Genomic DNA, 25,742 nt, shown 5'->3' on the forward strand with positions numbered 1-25,742 from the left:
GGATTCGAACCTGGTAGCCTTCAGGTCAGCAACCCAACCTTCAAGTCGCAAGGCTTTTATCCCCTAGGCCACCGGAGGCTCATTCAGCAAGAAGTGTAATGCGACAGAACTTCTTTACACGTTCATTTAGAAGCCTGCATGGAAACTGAGACAGAGTAACTTGGGATAATGTAGCCGGAGAGCAAATTGAATTTGGACGTATAGGGCTCTGGAGCAAGGGAAAAGTGAGGTGTGAGTCACACAAGCTGGCACATACTGAAAAAGAAGGTGCCCAAAGGGGAAGGTGGCTGGAACATTCAAGGCAAGCAAGAACAAGAATTATCCCCAAGTAAACATCTTGCAATCATAGTCTTTTAAGTAACTATATGTAGATACTGCCTGCTAGTCTTACCATCTTATACAATGATTGTTCTCATCATCTCGTAAGATCTTGTCCAGCACATCAGGGCATGCTGGAGGTGCATAAGAAACAAAAGAACAAAAATGCAGGTACTTGCCTCCCTAGTGCTTGGTGCATTGCATCTTTGTGCAGTTCAAGTGCATGGGAAAGATAATATTCCCCATTACCCAGATGAAAAGCCATTTCTTTTGCAGCAGGAATACATTAAGATAAAACTTGGGAAGTTACTTTTATTAAAGTAGTTTATTTTGAGCTTTAGGTCTGCTGCCACCCCAGCAGTTCATTACTGTTATAATTAAACATTTTAAAATATCTTTTCAATTTTCATATCTTGAAGGTAAATAGAACATATTTTTTTTCACTTAGTTTGAACAAAGGCATCTGTACACAGGTTGAACATCCCTTACCTGGAATTCTGAAAAACAAAATGCTCCAAAATTGTCCACACTGGTGGCAGAGATAGCGACACCCTTGCTTTCTGATGGTTTAATGCACACAAACTGTGCTTCGAGCACAAAATTATTTGAAACATTGTGCATAAAATTATCTTCAGGTTCTGTGTATAAGATTTTATACATTACTTCTGTATCTAGACTTGGGTCCCATCTCTAAGATGTCTCATTAAGTATATGCAAATATTCCAAAATGGGGAGGTGGGATCTAAAATACAGAAGACCTCTGGTTCCAAACATTTTGGATAAGGACTACTCAACCTGCAATACAAGCTGGTACATTCTTTGTGCTAAAATCACAATCACTTCAATAGAGCACAAGGCAGCAGCATGTGGCAGCACTCCTCCCTACACTCTAGGTCCTTTTCACATTACACAATGATAGTATTATATTCTATTTACTCAATGTGGCAACATCTTCTAGAATCCCGGAGGCTGCAATCTGGAGAATCACTTAAACTCTCTGGCAGAGAAGTCTAAATTCCCCCCCCCCCCACACACACACACACACACACATACACAACTGAAAACCTCAAGACTGTATAAGATGGAAGCATGGTAGTGTCATAGCCATAAAGTGCGAAAGGGTCCCATAGTAATTTTTAAAGCAACTACAAAGTCACAGTTTCCCTGCAAAATGGGTGACATTCCCCATTAAGCTAAAATCATGATGTAATGAAATGACACCTTCATTACTGCAAAGATGACTTCTGAAGTAGTAAATCTGCACTGCATTTTGGTCTCCATTTAAAAGGGTTACCAAGGTTCAGAATCTTAGGGTGAATCTATATTGTAGAATTAATGCAATTTGATACCGTGTCAGCGGACATGGCTCAACACTATGAAATCATGGGAGTTGTAGTTTGGTGAGGCACCAACACTCTTGTCAAGACCTTGTGAACTCCCATGATTCCCTCCCATGATTCCCATACTTTGAGCCATGGCAGTTAAAGTGGTGGCGAACTACATTAATTCTACAGTGTTGATAGCCCTTAGTCTAAAAATAGATTCAGCACTTTCTATAGCTCCTTCAGTGTTTAAATCAAAACCCAAAGCAAAAATTGTTCCGCCACTAACATGGAAGGCACCATTATTGGAGGATTTATTAATTAGTTACTCAAAGCTTCAATTTAAAGTAGCTGTTAGTTACTTTCCAGAGGTCTATGTTGACACTTGAAAAAACAAGGCAGTTTCTTGTGGCTGGTTATATTAGAATAGTTTTTAAGGTAAGGATGGTTGCTTCTACAAAAGAAACATCATTAGGCTGAAGTATAGTAATGTAATGAATACCAAAGAGTAGCTAGGAAATCAGGGTTAAATCCATATTCAGTCACAAAGTGCATGTGGCTTTTTATCAGTTGCTTCTTTTGCCCTATGGTGCAAGCAGAGTTAACAAACTCAAGAAAACAAAAATGAATACAACCCTTTACCCAACAACAAGGAACTACACCCAGGCCTCTAAACACTGAAGCCATTTTGATAGATAGATAGATAGATAGATAGATAGATAGATAGATAGATAGATAGATAGATAGATAGATAGATAGACATATACATATGTGTGTGTGTGTGTGTGTGTGTGTGTGTGTGTGTGTGTGTGTGTGTGTATAAAATGAGAGCACAACAATCACATGAACTCAATTGAAAAGAGGGAGAAATCAACTAAAATTCCCAAACTCTGCCAGCCAACAAAGAGAAGTTTGAAAGTTTGAACCCCATAAGCCCTACTACATCCCCAAAGTTTACAGAATGGTCTGATCTGAAGATACCTTTTCTTGCCTGATAACACAGACAAAGGAGAATCTGTTTTTCACCATACAGTTCTCAGAAAGAGAGAGAGAGAGAGAGAGAGAGAGAGAGAGAGAGAGAAGAATGTGTGCACAAAGTTCACTCTGTATGCCATTGTAGGCACTGAAAGTCACCATTCAGAACAAAGGCATTTAAACAGGCTGTAAGAGCCAAATCACAGTAATCCAAAATGCAATGAGTTTCTGCAATGACAGACATCGAAAACCAAGAAAATTCTATTGAATGCTACAAAACCTAAAGGGCTCAATATGGCTTTACGAAGGTGAAGCTCATATTTCAAAACAACGGACTTTAGAATTCATGCAGAAATAGGACATCTTGGTTTTAAATGTAATTACGTTTCATAATTTTCAGACTTGTTTTCACAATTTTAGCAGGCATCCATTTGGTGCCATTATTTAACATTCATGTTCATTTACATTGTAGGATCAGTAACAGAGTGATCAGATAGGATGCTGATGGAGACAAAACTGCTGAAAAAGAAACTCCTATTTCACTTATCATCCCATGCATAAGAGTTAGAAATACTTTAAAATAGTCCTGATTCTGAAATTCAAAAGTGAGCATTGTATTCTTCCCACTTCAACAGCTTTAAATGCTGCATTCCCTCTTCAAATGTTTGCAGAAAGGCTCACAATGATCAAGAGTGACTGTAAGGCATGTTCAGGTGGATGCCATCCACATATTTTAAGCTATCAGTCCCTTGTCTCCTTCCTTCCTAAAGGAAAATAGTATTTTGTGTTTCCATCTAATGCGACTGAGAGGCTTCTCTTGGGACAGCAGCAAAGGGAGGGTTAACTGTTTCCAATACAACCTTGGGCTGTCCGACTTCCCAAACTGAATGACCCTTTGTGGATTTTCATATGTTTGGATAAGTGGTCACTGCGGGCAAATTTCTTCTCACAGACTTGGCACTGGTAAGGCTTCAGTCCCGAATGAGAACGCTTGTGGCGAGAGAGCTCATCCGAACGGGAAAACCTGCCAGACAGAGGACAAGATGTTTACTGCATATTTGTGTAAAGGAAGAAGACTGTTTTCTTCAGCCAGTATCATCATCACCAAATCACATTATGCAGAAGAGCATCCTGGGATACAGAATAGATGGCTGAGCAGTTTGTGCTTTAGCTTCAATCTATTTTTCCCCATTTCAAAAATTATCCTTCCTAGTCATATTTTCAAATTACATATAGGTATGTCGCAATTAACAAAATAGATTTGTTTTTGAACATTACTTCTTTTCAGAACAAGAGGCAGACATAACAATGAAATAATAAGGATAGGCAATTAAATACATTTCAGTGAACATTTTATTCAGAACTAACTGCAAATGGGAAATAAAAAATAGGTCAGGTAGGCCTTGCAAAAGTAAACAAAACATTTTGAAACTTCTAACCACAAAATCCATCTTGAGACATATTTTTTCTGTCAACATTTTTAATGATTTCCATTATTGATGGCCAGACTTCGAACAAGCTAAGCACATCTGGTGAGGCAGGTTTATCTGCTCTCCCCCTTTCTCTCTGTTTTGCTGTTCATACATGTTCAGTAAGGTATTCTGGAGGCAGCTGCCATTCACCTTACCTACAGGTAAGTGCACAGAACTGAAGTAGGAAGGGATTCAGCAGAATTCCATTCTTTCCCACATCAAGCTTTGTTGCACTGCATTTTGTACTGCAGTTATGCTGTTGCAACCCAGCACTAAAAGACTGTAGGAACTTTTGGTGCTGGGTTGCAACTTACACAATTCTGTGGGTAAGTTCACACCATCCTTCAGGATCTATGTTCTCCCGGTGTTGGAAATGCCAACTTGTCTCCATATAAAACAGTGGTTCTTAACCTGTGGGCCATGGCCAGCAGTGGGCCACGAGAACGAAAATCCAGTCCGCGAACCCCCTTCGTCTTTACTTATTTAATTTCAGCTCCTTTCCACAGAACTGACCATTGCATTGGATAGACCACATCAGCTCTAGATTAATATGGCTTTCTGTGGGTGAGCAGATGGCAACTACTAGATGACAAATGTTTTGTATCAGAAACTAGAGCTGATATGGTCTATCCAATGCAATTTTCTGAATCAGCACCACAAAAACCAAACCGAATTTAAAGTTGACCAAAAACCAATTTGTAACCCTTTTGGTACTAATGTTGGAGAGTGGTCCCTGGTCAAAGTGGGCCCTGGTCAAAAAAAAAGTTTGGGAACCACTAATATAAAAGAAGAAGAAAAGGAGAGGTGGAGTCTCGGAGATTCAATAATAAAGATTTACTACAGGTTCATTATTCACATATATCACTTCTAACTCTCCTCTGTTAGTTGTGCCTTTCTTTCTTTTTTCTTTTATACACATACATACACACACATTCCTTTTCATATATGAATTGGAGCACACATATAAGACAACACCAACTGCTTTTGGCCACATCAATAAGCTTTGGCAAGAGTTTCAACAGAACCTCCCAATAAAGGAACTTACAAACCTTAATAAAGTCGTCATGTTTTTGTGAAAAAGATGTCTCCCTGGCGTGAAGAAAGCAGAGAGGCAGAAGAGAGCACAACTTCTCTGGTGTTGCATAATCCAGGAAAAGAACAGACATGATCTCATTGCCAATCTACTCAAAACCTTAGCCAGATACTGTCCTTAACCGTAAAGGGGCCATTGTTCAATTCAATATGCATTTATCATTGGAAAGATATAGGACAAGATTGGACAACCTGCAGCCTATGGCACTGTTTCAAAAAACACTCTGCATGTAATCAGTTGTGAGGTCTGGCAAGCTTGAGCTATCCTTTCTATGCATAGTCTTATGAGCAACGCAAGGTGGAGAAAGAGAAATAAAAGGTAAGATAACCATAAACAGAGAAAACAGAGAGAGGGGGGAGGGGGAAGCAGTGGGAGAGGAGGATGCCAGAAAGAGAAATAGAAAAGGAAGGAAGGAAGGAGAGAAGGGGGGGAAGGGGGGTGGCAGCAAAAAATGGATCATAACAGATAGGTAAACTGTAAAAAAGAAAAGGGGTACCCGCATCACTTCTAGTTCTGTCCACAGTTGGCATGGAGCTCAGCTGACCCTAGAACAGTGGTTCTCAACCCATGAGTCCCCAGGTGTTTTGGCCTACAATCCCAGAAATCCCAGCCAGTTTACCAGCTGTTAGGATTTTTGGGAGTCGAAGGCCAAAACATATGAGGACCCACAGGTTGAGAACCACTGCCCTAGAAGGAATGTAGTCTTTAATGTTGGAGCACCTCTGGCTCTCTCAATATTGGTGGATTACTATACCCATCATCCCTCACCATTGACTAGGCTGGCTGAGACAGAAAAGAAGTACATTGTAACTGGAAAATCACATATTCTTCAGTTCTGGGGGAAAGACTCTTCATCCAAAGGGTGCTCACCAGCGGTTCATCTTCATCCTGGAAAGAAGTGACTAGTTTGGTGCTTAAACCATGGGAGGCTTACACCTAAATCTAATTGCTAGTTCCAGCTGGATATAGGTTTATTGAATTAATAGTATTTACATGACTGTTAATGTAACATTCAGCAATTGATTCTAGTTATGCGCAACAATTGGATTTAGAACATAATGTACATGACAATTTCGAATTCTAAAATTTACATTAGTATATCTCTATTAGCTAAGGTCAATGAATTTTTTAAGAAAAGGGGGTATGGTGCTATAAAAAGGAGGTTACAAGAATGGCAAATTATTGTTCTTGAAACAGGATAAAAAAATATTGGCTTGGTAATCATTAATGGAAGCAAATATAGGTTGAGGGCCCTTTCCATGTCTCTGAACCTAAGCACATGCTAAACTTCATCATGCTCTGGAGCTGAGACCAATGTAGGCAAAACCAGCAAATCCAAGATCATGAACTTTGCAAACATTTTGCTTTCTCTATTGTAGCTTTTTTCATGAGATGAAACACAGTGACCACCATTCTGGATCAGACCAAATATCCATTTATTCTAGCATTCTGCATTCTTGCATCTCACAGTAGTTAACTAGATATATCCTGGAACCCAGAAAGCAAGACGTGAAGGCTATAGCGCAGTTGTGTTTAACAGCTTTTGCCAGACCTGTCCTTCAGGATTTGTCTACAATTTTTAAGGCAGTGCCATCGCCAGATAAATTGGTGGTGTAAATTCAATTAATTATTGTGCAGAGAAGTATTTTACTCTCTTCTTACTGAATCCTTTGCCTTAGGCTTGGAAAGGTTTTTTGATCACAATTACTAGACTCTCCAAAGTGTCATGGTCCAAAAAATCAATGTTAGTGTTTTTATTGTACTTTTCTGTCTTTCTGCAAATTGTCATGACTCCCAGTCTGGTTGAAGGTCAGAGTATAGATAAATGATGGATGTGCCCTATTCTGCAGAAAAAAAGTGGTTTCCCCCCTATTTGTATCTTGTCATCTTCTTTAAAGTGAAGGAAGATGTACTGATTCAGATAGAAAACAAGCACCACTGTTTCTCCACAAGGAGAAGTGACAATGAGACTCTCACTCCAGAACTTTTTGCACGCAGCAAAGTTGTTGAAAAACTTTACAAGCTACTAACCTAAAATAAAGAATTCTAGGTTTGATTTTCTGCTGTGTCACATATTCCCTGTGTGAACCACAATACATGACTTGGTAGGCAAAATACAATCTCTTCCCTCGCTAATAAACATTAGGCAAAATCCTGTTGGGGAGTTATAGGTCGCCCTATTTCTAGTGAGATTAGAACTGGGCAGTTTCATAACATTTGTATCCAATAGAGAGCTGCTGTTATATTACCATCTAGCAGAAGCAACAAAGTGACTATGTGTCGTCAAAGGCTTTCATGGCCGGAATCACAGGGTTGTTGTGTGTTTTTCGGGCTGTTTGCCCATATTCCAGAAGTATTCTTTCCTGACATTTTGCCCACATCTATGGCAGGCATCCTCAGAGGTTGGGACTGTTGAGCAATGACCACAATGCATAATGGGAAATGCACTGGTTTCAATGTGCATTGGACACTCATACTAGTGTCCAATTATGTGTTTTCCCAATTCTTAGCATCTCTGCTATGTAGTCAAGTACAGTAGAGTCTCACTTATCCAACGTTCTGGATTATCCATTGCAATTTTGTAGTCAATGTTTTCAATAAATCATGATACTTTGGTGCTAAATTTGTAAATACAGTAATTACTACATAGCATTATTTCGTATTGAACTACTTTTTCTGTCAAATTTGTTGTGTAACATGATGTCTTGGTGCTTAATTTGTAAAATCATAACCTAATTTGATGTTTAATAGGCTTTTCCTTAATCCCTCCTTATTATCTAACATATTTGCTTATCCAACATTCTGCCAGCCCGTTTATGTTGGATAAGTGACTCTCTACTGTAACTGGAAAGTTATGTAACATAGATGGAGATATAGGATTCTATCAATTATAGGGGAGGCAGACAATTCCAGAACCCTAAGCATCATGACTACTGATGGTTGAGTTTGGAGATTTTAAGTCCAAAAATGTTTTCCGGTTTGTTTGTTTTTTGTTTGTTTTTGCATCACTGGGATATTGGTAGAATATTTTTAAATTTCATGCCTCTGTATTGGTGGAATCAAATAACAGGAGAGTCTACAAGGGAGAGGAGAGAATTATGCTGTTAAATGAAACCACTGAATTCCTAGCAACTTTCACATACGGTAGAGTCATTAGGAGTGTTTTATCATAATGTACAACGGAATGTGGAGTGAGGGGCTTGTTATGTTTACCATCTTTTCCATTCATCATCTGCATTTGTAGCCCGTATCTAATGTAGCCAAGGCTTTTACAGAGCATGACAGAGATCAAACAAATTCCTAATACATTTACCAGAGTTCCAAGATGAAAAAAAATACAGACTAGCTTTCTCTGGAACAAAACAGAAGTGCATACCAAATCTCAAGTCATTATAGCCAAAGGAATTGGAAGGCAACAGATCAGCCAAGACTTTCTTGAGCTTGATAGCCTGCAGGCTAAAAGGAAGCAGTAAATTAAGAGAGTAGCAAAGTAGCAAGGGAGGGAAGGGAGCATGCAGTTTGTTGCTTCATGTATCCATTCTGCCAAGCTTGTGAAAGCCTAGCATTCTCTCGTTCTTACAAAAGAAGTGGGACAGAAACCTGGAAAACTTGCTTTTGGGACGGTAGTTCCTAGAATACACACACCAGTATTTGTGAGCTATAGCTCAAAAATGGTAACATTTCCAAGTAGAGAGAAAACTAAGCATTTGTCTTTCTATTATTTTAGACTACCTTGGGTACCCGGTGTTGCCCAGGTTATTTGATAAATTCAATTTTAATTGTACAAAATGCATAAGGTTATGGGTGAACTACAACTCACATCATGCCAGATAGACCCCGGAAAACTTAAAGTTTGTTATGTTGGCCAAGTTTGCTCTACATGCATCATCTGTGGGTTACAGTGTGCTCTCTGGCTGTAGGGTAAACTACAACTCCTACTATGGTGAGTCAGTCCCTTCAAACCTCTCCAGTAGGTTGAGTTAGTCATGGGGGTTCTGTGTGCCAAGCTTGGACCAAGTGCATCATTGGTGGAGATCACGGTTTCTCTGGTTGTAGGGGAACTACAACAAGATCTGGGAAAGGAAGATCTGAGAGAGTAAGAACACTGGGAAGTCTGTGGTGGAGGAAAAACAAAACATCTAGGATGAAACTGTCCCCGTATGAAAGCCTTTACTTGGGTGGTGGGCAGGATGGTGTTTGTGGAGGACAATGGCAGGGCTCTTGTACATGTTCATGGTGCTTGCTATAACCTGCAATGTCATTGGAGGGGGGGGGCATTAGTGCTATAGATGTTTGTGGAGGCGGGAGATATCTGTGCAAGAGGACACCCCAGCCACATACACACATACAGATTTTCACTTTTATTATGTGTATAGATGAATATAGGGAGCTGCTGCAGGTCTTTCTTTCTCCATATAACCTAAACTGATAGGCAACAATTATCTGTATTTTCCCACATATAGAGCTGTGGACTTTCTGTACAAAAACTTGTGCAGTATCACTGAACTATGGCCCTTCCTTGAAACATTTGCTGCTCTTTTGAGGTCTGAGAGTGGTTCATCCATTGGGCAGAGGGAAATGTGCTTTAGGCAGCAGTGACATATCCTTGATTGACAGAGCTGTGTATGCCACAGGGACTGTGTTATCTTCTTTAAACTACATTATTTAAAATGCAGTGAAGGCTTTGAAGGTTTACTAGTCAATTGCCAATATTCAGCCTAGTCAGTTTCTGCATGTAAAACGTGGGAGAAAGTTTCATCTTTTTTTCTCCTTCTCATCCCCTCTTCCATGCCAATTCTGGAAAAACCTAACCAGAATTTATGCTTAACATAAAGTACCTCTGTTCCTTTATCCTGCCCAGACTGTCAAAAGCTTAGATAATCAGTTTGGGAAAACTTAAGTTAGAATAGACGTTATTTTAGGAATTTGAGCTTTTTATGCAATTCCTGAGGAATTCTGAGAGTTGTAGTCCAAAGAAGTAACTTTCCCATATTTTGGGAAAACGCCTCTGTGTGGTCATGTATTATATCACAGGAACAGCTACACTCACACACACCCCTTCCCATTTTGGTTTGGAGTTAGTTTGATCCCTACCTATCTACTCTGTCTGATACCCTTGAAGCCTGGATACATATATCCTGCTTTGAAAAGAAAATGAGATATTTCATCATGTTCTTCCTCTTATCACAAGCAGTCAAGAGACTGATGCACCACAGCTCCAAAAGACTGTTGCAAAACTCCCTGCAAGTGATGGCAATTGCACATTCATCAGGCGAACACGTCTGGTATTTTGAACATCTTTCCTGCTCCAAGGACAGCTGAAAGCTTTTAAATTTTAAATAAAACCATCTGCTTGAGAAAGAGATACATATATAGCTTGAATGCATAAAAAAGCAATCTCTCAAGGCTTTGCAACTTCACCGCAGAAAATGTAGCCTGTAGTTTGGGAAAACTTCACAAAAGGTACATATGAGTGAAGTAATTTCCAAGTATGTTCCAAAATCTATGGCTAAGTCCTTCTATTATGTTTAACATTGTGGGCACTCTTTCAAGATCTCCACAACCTTTTTATCAGGGGACACAGAAGTTTATAGAATCATAGAATCATAGAATAGTAGAGTTGGAAGAGACCTCATGGGCCATTTAGTCCAACCCCCTGCCAAGAAACAGGAAATCGAATTCAAAGCACCCCCGACAGATGGCCATCCAGCCTCTGCTTAAAAGCCTCCAAGGAAGGAGCCTCCACCACAGTCCGGGGAAGAGAGTTCCACTGCCGAACAGCCCTCACAGTGAGAAAGTTCTTCCTGATGTTCTGCGTCCTAGTCTGCAGGGCAGCAGAAAACAAGCTTGCTCCCTCCTCCCTATGATTTCCCCTCACATATTTATACATGGCTATCATGTCTCCTCTTAGCCTTCTCTTCTGCAGGCTAAACATGCCCAGTTCTTTAAGCCGCTCCTCATAAGGCTTGTTCTCCAGACCTTTGATCATTTTAGTTGCCCTCCTCTGGACGCTTTCTAGCTTGTCAACATCTCCCTTCAACTGCGGTGCCCAGAATTGGACGCTAGGTTTCATCCAACCAAGTGAAAGAAAATATTCTGGGGACAGCAGCAATGTTGAGGTGAAAATACAGTACTTTCTCTGTATTCACAGAGTTTCAACAGTTAGTTCCTGTACAGGAACTCTGGATGATAGTGAACCCTACTGAACCAAATGGCTTCCACTTGAAGGTACTATAGAGTTGCCTTGAAGGACCTAGCAAATTCATAGAGAGGATATTCCCAGGATATTTCTATGTTAATGTCTGGTGAAAGCATACCATGGAATCACTTGAATAGCCTAGAAAATTTGTAGAGAGGACATATTTAGTCAGATGCTGGTAGGTGAAATCATGTGCATCAGTCCCTCAGATATGAGGATCATACTATATCCATGTAGTCTCTGAAAGAGTTTGTTGGATGCAATTATGTGGCAGAGGGGTGATCAGGAGTGGTTGCAGTAGCACTGTTTTTCTTCCAGGATAAGCTTCCTGTGCCTTTAAACAGGGGCTTGGCAACAAGCATCAAATCAATAAGTGAGAATTTCTCCCATACTGCTGAGAAGTATGAGAGTAAGACTATTGGTCCATCTTCCACAGAACTGTCTATATTGTGAGGGGCAAAAATTGACCTTAAGCACTCAAAACCCCACAAAAAGCATGAAAAGCTTTGCCTTTTAACACTGTGACCCCTACACCCCAAGACCTCCCAAACCCCCACAAATCAGCAAATATCCAGCTGAAAATGCATAAATTATGAACTTTTTTCAGCTTGGGGAATTAATTTAAGAAAAGGATTATAGAATGAAGTCTGAACAGCAGGAGAGAGAAAGCAGCATTCATTGATGTATACTTACTTCCAGCCACAGTCTGGCCAAGTACATATATAAGGCTTTTCCCCAGTGTGACGTCGGAAGTGTGCTTTGAGGTGAGAACTCTTGGTGTACATCTTGGTGCAGCCAGGATGTGTGCACTTGTGGACCCGGATGGTGGAAGGAGAAAACTTGGGGAGTTTGGCCTCAGTACTCTTTGTGCTTCCAAGAACTCCAGGTCTCAATGCCACAGGCAAAGGGGCAATGCGCACATACTTTTGGTCTGTGCCTGTGACAGGGCTTTGGACAACCTGAGGAAGAATAGTCAAGCTCTGGCCTTGCATTTTGATGACCAATTGTGTCACTCTGATGCCTCCAATAAGGCCCTGAGTAGACGGATCACCTTCAGTCACTTGGGTGGGCTGGATCTGAAGGACAACAGGGATAGTCCCCAACGTTCCAGGTATGCTTGTGCCGCCAGACTGAATAGAGCTTGAAAGACCATCATCCAAATTGGTTCCAGTAACAGACTGTTCTCCAGGGCTGCCCAGGCTGATTTCAGATGTTATCTCAAACTGTCTTCCTACTTGCTGTTTCTCACTGAGCTCATCCTTGAGAGCTGACATTTTCTCATTCAGGAACTCTTCAATCTCCTCCAGGGTTGGGATGAAGTCTCTAGAGAGTTCTGTGCACACATCTGGTAGTTTGAGATAAGCTTCATAGACAGTGGTCTGTGGTTTCTCAATTTCCTTCTTTACTTTTGATAGTGAGACACCCATCTCTGATGTGCAAATTAAGTTGGAAACGTCTGGGTTAAACACTTGTTCCCCACTGTAGTCTTGCAGATTTAGTGGTGGCATTGCAGACTTGACAGCATCTGACGTATTGTCTAGCTGCACAGAAACTGAGGCCGTCAATGGTTCTGAAGGAGACACTGATTCGCTATGAATTACTGAGACCATTGGTTCCTTGCTCATAAACAAGTATGTAGATGGAGGTGTGTATAACTTTTAAGTAGATCAGTTGAAAATGATGCAGCTTGGAACACTATAGACCCACCTACAAGAAGACAACCACAATTTTAAATGTCAACACAGGAAACAGAAGTAGAACACCTAGAAAGAACTACATTCCATCAACGGAAGCAAGAAATGTCGAACTATGAGATGACATTTAATATAAAAACATTTTTATATTCAAACATACTTTAGAAACTACCACAGCATTATTTTGGATATTGTTTTTTCAATACAATATATTCCTTGAGTTTGGATAAGTATTGACTTTCTCGATTAGCAGCAAAGTTCTAATATCTGTCATAGTTCTGGAAAGCAATCAATTATTTTTTCAGGCAATCAAATTTTGTACCCATATCATCTTTGGGGTAGATCATGTGACACTCCTTTTTGACAAGGCTCTGTAAATTTGGCAGTGAAGGTTTTCATGCTCACTCAACATCTAATTTTAAAATTAGATTTTGAAATTGCATGCACACTGAAAATAATTTCAATATTTAAATAAAAAATAAGACTTTTACATCAAATACAAGAGACTAAACACAAAAGACTCTGGCTAAACTCTATAAAAACAGAAGTTGCAGTTTCAAGCCAGGTACATTCCACAAGTTTAGTGCAATTATTAATAATTTACTGCTGTTGTGAACATACATCACTATCTCCATCTAAAGATCCAAGGGAACTGAATGACCATTGCAGAGCAGATGCAAATATGCATCCAATTCAAAGTTGGGCAGTGTTCACAGACAGAGGGTCTACTAAAAGTATTTAAGTCCCAGCCAACATAACACATTGTATAAAGTAATTCAGAATGATCTGGATGTCCTCTGGGGTCTAAACAGATCACAAGATAAACATAAATTATTTAATGGCTTCTATCTAAAGACATCTTCTAGTACAGTGGTTCTCAACCTGGGGTCCCCAGATATTTTTGGCCTACAACTCCCAGAAATCCCAGACAGTTTATTGTCCTGCTCACTTCAAAGGATCAGTCTGAACGCAGATCAGAGATGGCTGCTCTCAAATCCAATCTTTATTGAAGAACACATGACTTTGGAAAAGTCAGGAATGACCCAATGTTTACATACAACTATTTTTATAACTTTTGATGCTACGTAACACCACACGTAAATATCATCATCAAGTCCCACCCCCAATATCACATTACTACCATTTTCACACACTAGACCAATTATAATTGTTTATACTTTCGGCCCCAAGTTCCCAGGCATATTCTATCTTCTTCTGCCAGGTGCTCCTGGGATTGTTTATGTTATGACTCCCAGTTACAGGGCTGAATTACCAAAGCCCTGTAACTGGGTTCCATGACATGGTGCCCTCCTTTTCTTCGTCCTCCTCTTCAGTTCTTCTTTCATCACCAGCCTGAAACAAAACAATAATTCTATGTGTCCATTTTGTCCAAAGTACCCATATATTTTTTCAGTAAGCTACGATGGAATACAGGGTGTATTTTCCCTAAGCTTTTTGGCAATGCCAACTGGAAAGTCACCTCGTTGATAACACCCTGTATTCTAAATGGTCCAATATATTTAGGGCCCAATTTTTTCGAAGGTAGCCCCAGTTTGATGTTTTGGGTACTTAGCCACACTAAATCTCCTTTCTCCAATTTATCACCTTCCACCCTCTTTCTGTCTGCGAATACTTTATACTTTTTATGTGCTTCTTTTAAGGATGCAGTCACTTGACTCCAGCATTCCATCATTTGCGCTTTCCATTTCCCTGCCTCTGTTCCCTCATTCTCTGTCCATCTCGGCAGCTGGGGCAGAGGCTGTATTTCATACCCGTAAACTACTTCAAAGGGGGTTTTATTTGTTGCTGAATGTATAGTCGAATTAAAAGCTAGTTCTGCAAAAGCCAACCACCGAGACCAGTCATTTTGTCTCATGTTAGAGTACATTCGAAGGAACTGCCCAAGTGTTTGCTGAGTACGTTCTACCGCCCCATTTGTCATGGGGTGAAAAGCAGAACTTAAACTCCTTTCTGCTCCTAGCATTTCCAGGAATTTTTCCCAAAATTTTGCTGTGAATTGTACTCCTCTGTCACTGACCACTCTACTGGGACATCCATGCAGTTTGTAAATATGGTTTATGTACAATTCAGCTAGTTTCTCGGCTGATGGTAGTTTCGTCAGTGCTATAAAGTGGGCCTGTTTAGAAAACAGGTCCAATACTGTCCAAATATAACGATGTCCTTTGCTAACCGGTAGTTCCCCCACAAAGTCCATAGCTACACATTCCCAAGGTCTGGTAGGTTCTGCTACTGTTTGTAATAATCCCATTGGCTTCCCTCCTCTCGATTTATTTCTGGCACAATCATCACATTGAACAACATAATTTTTTATGTCCTTCCTCATCCCTGGCCACCAGCAATGTTTTGCTATTGCTTTTGTTGTTTTTGTAATTCCTGTATGACCGGCGCTCTGGTTGTTGTGAAAACGATGCAAAATCTTGATCCTTAATGTTGCTGGGATATACAGTTTCTTGTTCACAAACCAAAATCCCCCCTTCTGCTCCCCCTGTTCTGCATTGGATGCGATCCACTGATCTCCTTCATAAGACTGTTTCAGCTCGTTTCCCCAATTATCTTTTCCGTCGAGTTCAACCATAGCAGTGTTCTCCTTTTGGGTTTGTGCTCTTGTTCTGACAGCTAAACCCCATTGTTTGTCAGAGAATATTGTTCCCTCTTTTGCTGTGGGTATTCCTTCGTGTTGAGGCATGCGTGAAAGAGCATCTGCCAAGACATTCTGCTTCCCCTGAAAAAACTTTAATTGGAAATCGAACCTGCTGAAGTATTGTGCCCATCTAATCTGTTTGGGGGACAATTTTCGAGGGGACTTTAAATACTGGAGGTTCTTATGGTCAGACCAAATTTCAAATGGGATTCCGCTTCCTTCGAGAAAGTGTCGCCAGCATTCTAAGGCTTTTAATATGGCTAGTGCCTCTTTTTCCCATATCGGCCAACATTTTTCAGTTTCGCTGAACTTCCGGGACAAATATCCACAGGGTTTTAAGTTCCCATTTTGATCCTTTTGCAATAGTACTGCCCCATACGCACAGTCTGAGGCATCGCAATGGATTATGAAAGGGCTCCTGATATCGGGGTGTTTTAGAATGGGTCCTTCTGTGAAGCATTCTTTTAGGGTTTCAAATGCCTTTTGGCATTCTGGCGTCCAACTTAGTTTGGCGCCAGGAGCTTTTACTTTTGCTGTCTCTCCTTTCCCTTTTGTTTTTAAAAGTTCAGTAAGGGGTGCAGTTATTTGCGCGAAGCCTTTTATGAAGGATCTATAAAAATTTGCAAACCCCAGAAACGATTGCAATTGCCTCCTTGTTTGAGGCACTCCCCATTCTTTTACATCTGATACTTTAGCTGGATCCATAGCTAACCCTTCTGGAGATATCCGATACCCCAGAAAGTCAATTTGAGTTTTATTAAATTCACATTTGGACAGTTTTGCGTACAGCTTTGCTTCTCTTAGTCTCTGCAAAACTTCCCGGACCAATTTCACGTGCTTTTCCTTATCTTCAGTCACAATCAAGATATCATCAAGAAATATGAATACCCCTCTGTACAACAATGGGTGCAGTATTTCATTTATAAGCTGCATAAAGCACCCGCCTCCATTTTTTAAACCGAAAGGTAAAATTTTATATTCAAAATGGCCGAATGCGCAGGAAAATGCAGTTTTCCAAGTATCTTCCGGTTTGATCCTTAATTTATGATATGCTTCAATTAAATCAAGTTTAGTAAATATGCTCCCTTTTTTCAATACGGTAATTAAATCCTTTACTAAGGGCATGGGGTATTTATTGTCCTTAGTAATTGCATTCAAATTTCGATAATCAATGCACAATCTTAGGGAGTTGTCTTTCTTTCTCCTGAATAACACTGGGGCCCCGAGAGGAGAATTGGATGGCTTAATGAAGCCCCGCGCCAGGTTTTTATCAATGTATTTCCTCAATTCCTCCTTCTCCTGCACAGACATGGGATACACTTTTGGTTTTGGTAAGTTTGCTCCGGGGGTTATTTCAATTTCTACTTCTATATTCCTTTTGGGAGGTAATTTACTTGCCTCTTTCTGATTGAACACATCCACAAAGTCTCTGTATTCAGGTGGCAATAGCAGTGGGTCTATTTCACCTTCTTCATCTCCCTCGTCCTCCTCTTCTGCAATCTTGCTTATCTCCCATTGCGTCTGCTGTTCTTTAAATGCTAGGCTCTTTCCTCTCCAATCTACTTCGGGATTTGCCTGTTCGAGCCATGGTATCCCTAATATTACGTGGTATGTGGCAATAGGGGCTATCACAAAGGATATTCTTCCTTCCCATTTGCCTATTTTACATGGGACCTCCCGTATTTCCTTTGTAGATACTTCCCCAGTAGCAACTGATCCGTCTAGCTGCGAAAATGCAATTGGGGAGTCAAGCGCCATCTGCTGGCATTTCAACGCTCCTGCTAACTCTGGAGTTATAATATTTCTGGAACAACCACAATCCACAAATGCCTTGCAGGTGGCCCGATTCTCTAGCCCCGAGAGGCAGATTGGCACTACTATCATGCGTTTGTCCCGACTCACCAATTTTTCTGAAGATTCTGGAGCTTGCACCTCCTCCTCCGCACGCCTCCCGGTTGCTGGCTTGGGCTTTGAGGGTTTTGGCGGCTCCCCCTTCCGTGCCCAGCATTCTGCTGCTCGATGGCCCGTCTTCCCACATACAAAGCATCCCGGTTTAGGTTTGTTGTCATCTCCTCTGGAGGGAATCCCCGGCCTCCCTCCAGGTCTTTCCTGCTTCCTCGTTTCTCCTCGACCTCTCGCCACCGGTCTTTGCTGGCCGCCGCTGCTCCTGAAGCGCTTTACTTGGGCCAGGGTGGATTCAACGCGCCCCGCTAGTTGAATCCATCCCTGGAGCGTTTCGGGGTCATCTCTGTGCGCTGCCCAGCTGAAAATCTCGGGGCGTAGTCCCTCTTTAAATAACTCCACTTTGGTCACTTCAGACCACTCTGGTACCCTTTCCGCGAGGTGTAGGAATTCCTCTGCGTACTCGGGCACTGTTTTGTCCCTCTGCTTTATTCCTTTCAGCTGGTCTCGAGCCCTCAATTGCTCTAGCCGGTCTCTGAATCGGTTTTCCAGTGCGGCGAGGAAGCGGGGCACTGACCTCAGGCATGGGTCGTGTCTGGCATGGAGTTGCACGTACCAGCTGGCTGCTCCTCGCTTTAGTGTGTTGCCGATGGCTCGAACCCTGCTTGCCTCGGAGGGGAATGTGTGTGCATTGTCTTCCATGTATCCTCTGATGCTAATTAGAAAAAAGTTCAGTTCATCTGATTCCCCTCCGTATTCCAGTTTGAGATCTTCTCTTCTTGGCATCCATTCTGCGGCCCGTTGATGCTGTCTGGGAGGCATGGGGAAGGGTTGCATCAGGTTCCCTCGGGCGGCTCCTTGGAACACGCCGCGCCCCACTCCGGTGGTCATTCTGCGCGGCTCCCGAAAGTCTGCCGCCGCTGTCGGCCCTTCCGCCCATCCGCATACTGGCCTCGCTGTAGCCCCCTCATCTCGCCTTTCCTCGTCGTACGGCACATCCTCCTCCTCTTCCTGGATCCCCCGCTCCTCTCCGCCTTCGTCTGCAAATCCACTGGACCCGATCCCTGGCCCCAGTGGCCTTTCTACTCCGACGCCCATTCGGGGGGTTGGGAGCTCTGTTGGGGTTGGCGGCCTCAGAGTTCCCAGAGCTTGCTGGCGCTCCACTTCGCGCGCCATTCTGTCCCGGAACTCCAGCTCTTGCCAATATTCCTCGTCTCCCTCGTCCCTTGCCGCCGCGGGACTCTGCGTGGAAGCTCGCTGTCCCCTCTGGCTCCAATCGCCTCCTTTGCTTGGCTCTCTCTCGGCGCCATATCGGATGTGCTCTTTTTGGAGATTCTCTTCCAATATTGGCACTATTCTCCCCACGGTATCCGACAGCCTGGATAAATGAGTTTCCAGGATGGATAACCGCAGGGCCACGGTCTCCGGCATGCTTCCTCCAGATCCCCAACTGGTTTCTGCCGCCACCGGAACGCCTCTTCCCCCTCTGGGAATCCTCTGGGTCACGCCGTCCGGCTTGGGGTACCCCGTAGAGGAAGCTATGGCTTGCAATGTCTCTTCTGCCAACGGCAGAGCTCCCAGCGGAGGCCCCTTTGCTCCGTCATGGCTTTGATCTCCTTCCCTGCTCATTATCACTTCACTGCAAATTTGCAGGAGGGTGAGAACTGGATTCCTGACTTAATTGTCCTGCTCACTTCAAAGGATCAGTCTGAACGCAGATCAGAGATGGCTGCTCTCAAATCCAATCTTTATTGAAGAACACATGACTTTGGAAAAGTCAGGAATGACCCAATGTTTACATACAACTATTTTTATAACTTTTGATGCTACGTAACACCACACGTAAATATCATCATCAAGTCCCACCCCCAATATCACATTACTACCATTTTCACACACTAGACCAATTATAATTGTTTATACTTTCGGCCCCAAGTTCCCAGGCATATTCTATCTTCTTCTGCCAGGTGCTCCTGGGATTGTTTATGTTATGACTCCCAGTTACAGGGCTGAATTACCAAAGCCCTGTAACTGGGTTCCATGACAGTTTACTAGTTGTTAGGATTTCTGGGAGTTGAAGGCCAAAAACATCTGGGGACCCCAGGTTGAGAACCACTGTTCTAGTACATCCTCTTTCATAAATGCAATAATGTCATTCTGTACAGATGCTGGAATTAAGCTTGCATATACTATAACCAATGAATCCAAAGCAAAGTTGCACAACCTCCACAAAATCCCATTCTGCTACCTCATCACAGCTCTCAAAAGCCATGCCAATGATACGCCAGTTTTGGCTGGTAACGCTTCACCTATGGTGACAATGGTGGTCTGATTGTCTGCTTTCCAAGGACAAGCTCATCATCACCAAAAGGGTAGCCACAGGAGACTGGCCACAGCAACTATGAACTCTGTGACAGTGTGTAAAATAGTTGCAACCTGAGTCAGTGGATAGGACATCAGTACTAATGAAATCATAACTCAAATTATCATCTTATTATTTAACCGGAAACAGAACATACTAAAGATTAATAAACTATATGATACTTAGCCTGAATATTTGTCCCTTAAATAGTTTCTCTATTCATTCACAGTTAAAAGAAACCTCATGTCCTTTGATAAGCATATAAATATATGGAAACGCTGCAGATTTATTCATGACACTCTCTTTGCTACAGTTATCTTTCCAAATTGTTGAAAACTCAACAAGAAATTCAAGGAAGCATTCCTGAATACACACACCCAGGTTCTAAGAGTACAACATTTGGAATACTCCATGGCCTCCCAGTAGCAAACATCCATGTCAAAGAGTTTGCATTGCACAATGTATTTCATAACGCAATTCACAAAAGTGTCTCTACTTCCCACCCCAGGTGCTTCTAAGGTAAGTGAAGTGTTTGTGAGTAGCTAGCCTCATTCTTCTTTATTGTTCTCTTCCACAGGTAATAAATACATTTTATTGATCAGCCCTTAGGTTCTTGCCTAGATTGTTTGCTAGTAGGATTTCGTAAAATGAAGACCAGAATTTGTTGAATCTCCTCTGTTTCAGACAAGTTTGCTGGTTAAACTAGTGATGATACAGTGTTAAATATATTCCTGTAATTTAATGTACTTTTGCAGCAATCTGCAAGACTGAGATTAAAGACGCTTTATCCACATATGATCAGGAGGTAAAAGGCTTTCCTGGCTAATGCCACAACTATTCTTTCACAGACAGTGCCAAAGCACAGCTTGCGAAATTACAATTTTGGGCTACAGTTCCCAGACTCCCCCCAACCAGCAATGTTGTGATCCAAAAAAAAGTTGATTTCCAAACCCTGATAAAGGCAGCCTACTCCAAAAAGTTACTGTGAACTTGGCCCTTCAAGAAGGGTGAAACCCCATCTAAAACTGTTTAATTCCAAGTTTACTTATCCACTAGTTTACTAGTTTACTTATCCACTGTGCCTTCATATTTTCTCTAGTTTCATCTTGCTTTCCATCATCAGTCACAAAACCATCTCCAGATACCTGTTCAAGAGTTCCATGGTTTCCTCAGAATTTTAAGGGTAGGAAATGGAGACTGTGTGTCATTACTGTATTGCTGACTCAAGTCTACAGTCATTGTAACACAGTGATTTCATGTACACTTTAAAAGGCACTAAACAAGGTGAAACCTTGTAATACTCCCATATGCCAAATGAGATGTGACAGAAGAGAAATCCCGTGTTCACCAGCTCTTAAGAATTTCAACCATAACACTGTGCATCTCTGTCCTGTGTGACTAATGTGTATTTTACAGAAATGCTTTGATCTGTATCTTTCGTGAGACTGAATTTTAATGTGTTTTGGTAGATTTTTTATAGTATTTGTATGCTTTTAACTGTGCTGTGACCCATCTCAAGCCATATGAAGAGGTGGGTAAGAAATAAAAATTATTATTATTATTATTATTATTATTATTAGGTAACCAATCCAGAAGATACTATGGTCAGTGTGATCAAAAGTCAGGTGATCCAGGCAAACTTTTAGCATGTTGCTCCCTGCATGCATTCCTCAGTATTAGCTGTCCACTAAGTAACCAGAGCTGTTTCTAGTCCTAAACCCAGCCTAAAACCAAAGAGCTCTAAATAGCAAATTTCTTACATGGTTACCTACATTTGAGGAGCTACAGTCCAGTCCAACACCTTATTCAAAATTAGAGGACTGGGCATCAAGAAATAATTATTCTTAATCATTGGATCAAGACTAATTTGGGTTTCTTTAGGTTTCTCATAATCATCTCCTTTAAGACAACAGGAACTTCCCTCTGATCCTGAGAAGCACCAACTGGTTAAGATCCTACCTCACTGCAACTTTACACTTGAGGGAACTGCATAAAGACTATGCATTAATGAATTATAACACTATGCAACTGAACACGTAAATAAATAGCCAGTGCATGATCACATTGTGGAAGTCATGTCTGCATGGGCACAACGGCACAACATGAATAATAGGATTGCACACACAACTATGTTTTCACAACCTCCAACTGAATATGGAGTTCTCTATTGGATAAACATGCCTAGTCACCTGTGTAGGAGAATTGTAGACGTCCATTCCAGACTGTGGCTCTCTCTTCCAAGGCCGATTAGGTTGGCCTCCTTTTTGTCGTCCTGCCAGGAGCCAAAGGCCTTGCCATTTGGGGAGATGTTTGGCAACTGACTGGCTGTGGCTTTTTATGTGTTTGTACAGGTGTTACACTTCTCTTACAACTGTGTGTTTAACCTGGGTTCAATTTAACTACTGTATGGTTTAATAAGGCATGTTTAGTTCTATTTTAAGTTCCAGACACAGGGGAAAAGTCATAGGGATATACAGCATGACCCCCAGATCCACAGGGGATACATTCCTGGACTTCATGTGGACATACAAAACTGTTAATGACAGTGAATCCTTACTTCTCAGGACACTCCTAATGCTGAAGCACTTTAAAAATGCCAAAACACAGCTGGCTGGAAGGTAAACAATTTCTCCCCCAAGAGGGAAACCACATTATGGGAACCCTTGCTTGCCACCCCATTGCTCTCACTTCCCTGCCATGGTCCAATGCTGATCTAGAATGGACATGGTCCATTCACTTCAACACATCTTACTGGACTGGATAAGAAAAAACTCCAGAGGCTGTCTAACTGCAGATACTGTGGTTTCTGGGTTTAGTTCTGATCCGCAATCAGCTAATACTGCAGCCACTGTCTCAGCCCCGAACTGGTTTCTGGGACATTTACGTAGTTGCTGCACAGCAAACCCAATTCCTTCTACTCCACTTCTAAATTGCATCACAGAACTGCCCTCTGAGCAGCTCTAAGATGAGCCCTCTGGAAAGAATATGTGCAAAATGCCAACTTCTTTGGCTGGTATTTAGCACACCTCCTGCCACCCTGCCACTTTACTATCAACCTACCAATATCAGGATCTGACCCTCTCCCATTCATAATGGAATCCCGCCTTCTAACCAAACAGTCCCTGGCCCAGGCAGTTCAGCCTGTTTAGCTGGATTCCTCCACCTCAAGCCCTGATTATGTTGTTCTGGATTAACCCTTTCTTGGTAGAAATATCAGGTTGGAAAAACAGAGTCAGGATGGTTTGACAGGCACACGAGAAAATGGCCCCTCTACTATACTGAATACAGCTGGACCCCACTTGAACTGCCATGCCTCAATGCTATGAGATCCTGGGAGTTGGAGTTTTGCAAGGACTTTACCTTCTCCACCAAAGAGCACTACAAATTTCACAGCACAGAATCATGGCAGTAAAAGTTCAGTGGGTCTGACATTTAATCATGATAAGAGATGTCTCACTAGAAAAGATGATAATGGTAGGTAGATTGGAGGACAGCAGGAAAGGAGGAAGATCGCCTTCCAGATGGATAGACTCGGGATGTATCTGCACTGTAGATTCAATGCAGTTTCACCCCACTTGAATTGCCACGATTCAGTGCTATGGAATCACAGGAGTTGTAGCTTTATAAGGGGGTTTCCCTACTCCTCTGGTGCCTCATTACAAATGTCATGATTCCATAGCATTCAGCCATGGACATTAAAGCAGAGGTTTTTCTTCTTTCATGTCAGGAACAACTTGAGAAACTGCAAGTTGCTTCTGATGTGAGAGAATTGGCCATCTGCAAGGACATTGCCCAGGAGACTCCTGGATGTTTTGATATTTTACCATCCTTTTGGGAGGCTTCTCTCATGTCCCCATACGGGGAGCTGGAGCTGACAGAGGCAGCTCACCCACTCTCCCTGGATTCGAACCGCTGACCTGTCGGTCAACAGTCCTGTTGGCACAAGGTTTTAACCCATTGCGACACCGGGGGCTCAAAAGCAGAGTTAAACTGCATTCATTCTGCACCCAAAGCCATCTTGGCAAGCTCTTAGGATGCATCTTCACTGTAGAATGAATGCAATTAAAAGTGGTGTCAAACTGTATTCATTCTACAGTACAGATCAGGCAAGGGCAAACATGGGCCCTCCAGGGGTTTGGCGCCCCTTTAACTGTCATGGCCCAAGGTTGTAAAATTGTGGGAGTTGTGGTTTGACAAGGCCTTCGGTTCTTCTCTGCCCAAGAGTTGCTGGTGTCTCACCAAACTATAACTCTGAGAATTCCAGAACTTTGAGCCATGGCAATTGAAAGTGGCGTCCAACTGCATTCATTCTATAGTATAGATCAGGCATGGGCAGACTTGGGCCCTCCCTCCAGGTGTTTTGGACTTCAACTCCCACAATTCCTAACAGCCTACCGGCTGTTAGGAATTGTGGGAGTTGAAGTCCAAAACACCTGGAGGGAGGGCCCAAGTCTGCCCATGCCTGGCATAGATGCACTCCAGAGCTTTCTGACAAGAAAAGAGTAAGTACCTCAGAAATCTGCAAATGCTGTAATTCCATAGCAGTTAAAAGTGGTGTGAAACTGCATTCACTCTACAAAGTAGTGACGATGCACCCATACTTGCCACGCTTGGAAAGGAAAACCTTTCCACCACCCCTCTTCTTCTCCTCCTCCTCCTCCCTCGTAGCCCCTTACCATGTCGTCCCAGCTGGCGGCTAAGGACGCACTCTCTCCTCTCCTCTTTCTGTCTCTCTCACATGATGCAAGGGAAGGTGCCAATCGGAGCTTGGGGCGCCCCGCCCTCTCGGAAGGCTTGGCTCTTTCCTGGCTCCTCCATTGGGCCGCCCCTCCTGGGGGCTCGCCTGGCCCTTCCTCCTCCTCCTCCTCCACCTCCTCCTCCTCCCCGAGAACCACGTGGCGCCCGTAGAGAAAAATGCCTGGGAGGGAATGTCCGGCCCTCCCAGTCTCTTTCAGATACCTGGAGAGGCTCCTTTCTAAGCGAAACAATGACTTCAAACTACAGGAAAGGAGATTCCACCTGAACATCAGGAAGAACTTCCTCACTGTGAGAGCTGTTCAGCACTGGAACCCTCTGCCTCAGAGTGTGCTGGAGGCTCCTTCTTTGGAGGCTTTTAAGCAAAGGCTGGATGGCCATCTGTCGGTGGTGCTTTGAATGCGTCTTTCCTACTTTTTGGCAGGCCCATGAGGTCTCTTCCAACCCTATGATTCTACGAAAGGAGGCGCCATGGTGGAGTATTGGACTGTGGGGCATCTACACCAGACATGGGTAAACTTCAGCCCTCCCGGTGTTTTGGACTTCAACTGCACTGCAGATTTAATACAGTTTGACACCACTTGAACTGCCATGGCTCAATGCTATGGGATCCTGGGATTTGGTAAGGTGACTGACTCTTTGCCAGTGACGCCTAAGTAAAGGTTTTCCCCGACATTAAGTCTAGTCATGTCCAACTCTGGGGGTTGGTGCTCATCTCCATTTCTAAGCCAAACAGCCAGCGTTGTCCAAAGACACCTCCAAGGTCATGTGGCTAGCATGACTGCTTGGAGCACTGTTACCTTCCTGCGAGAACAGTACCTATTGATTTGCATGTTTTCAAACTGCTTGGTTGGCAGATGCTGGGCCTAACAGTGGGAACTCACCCCACTCCCCAGATTCAAACCTCCATCCTTTCAGCCAGCAAGCTCAGCAGCTCAGAAGTTTAACTAACATGGTTCCCAAGAACTAAAATATGGTCCGCAGCCTC

General features: G+C 42.5%; 1 protein-coding gene across 2 annotated transcripts; it reads right to left on the reverse strand.

The window, feature by feature from the left end:
* Nucleotides 1-2,432: 2,432 nt before the first annotated feature.
* On the reverse strand, nucleotides 2,433-24,860 carry LOC100566502 (Krueppel-like factor 15). 2 transcript variants are annotated; one of them, XM_008115642.3, is made up of 3 exons: nucleotides 24,676-24,860; nucleotides 12,073-13,086; nucleotides 2,433-3,639 (listed from the first exon to the last, which is right to left on the reverse strand). In XM_008115642.3, exons 2-3 carry the CDS (start codon nucleotides 13,002-13,004, stop codon nucleotides 3,456-3,458), a joined length of 1,116 nt encoding a protein of 371 aa, XP_008113849.1. In that variant the 5' UTR covers nucleotides 13,005-13,086; nucleotides 24,676-24,860; the 3' UTR covers nucleotides 2,433-3,455. The 2 variants fall into 2 exon arrangements, with proteins under 2 accessions (XP_008113849.1, XP_008113850.1); XM_008115643.3 differs by lacking the exon at nucleotides 24,676-24,860 and adding an exon at nucleotides 22,189-24,304.
* Nucleotides 24,861-25,742: the final 882 nt, after the last annotated feature.

The sequence above is a fragment of the Anolis carolinensis genome, chromosome 4, assembly GCF_035594765.1.
Source record: "Anolis carolinensis isolate JA03-04 chromosome 4, rAnoCar3.1.pri, whole genome shotgun sequence".
NCBI classification, from domain to species: domain Eukaryota; kingdom Metazoa; phylum Chordata; class Lepidosauria; order Squamata; family Dactyloidae; genus Anolis; species Anolis carolinensis.

What these genes read in the sequence shown, in the direction of transcription:
- LOC100566502 (XM_008115642.3), bottom strand. Translation starts at nt 13,004, where the DNA reads ATGAGCAAGGAACCAATGGTCTCAGTAATTCATAGCGAATCAGTGTCT. An exon ending in TGGCCAGACTGTGGCTGGAA is followed by an intron (nt 3,640 to 12,072) that starts GTAAGTATACAT and finishes TCTGTCTGGCAG; the next exon opens with GTTTTCCCGTTCGGATGAGC.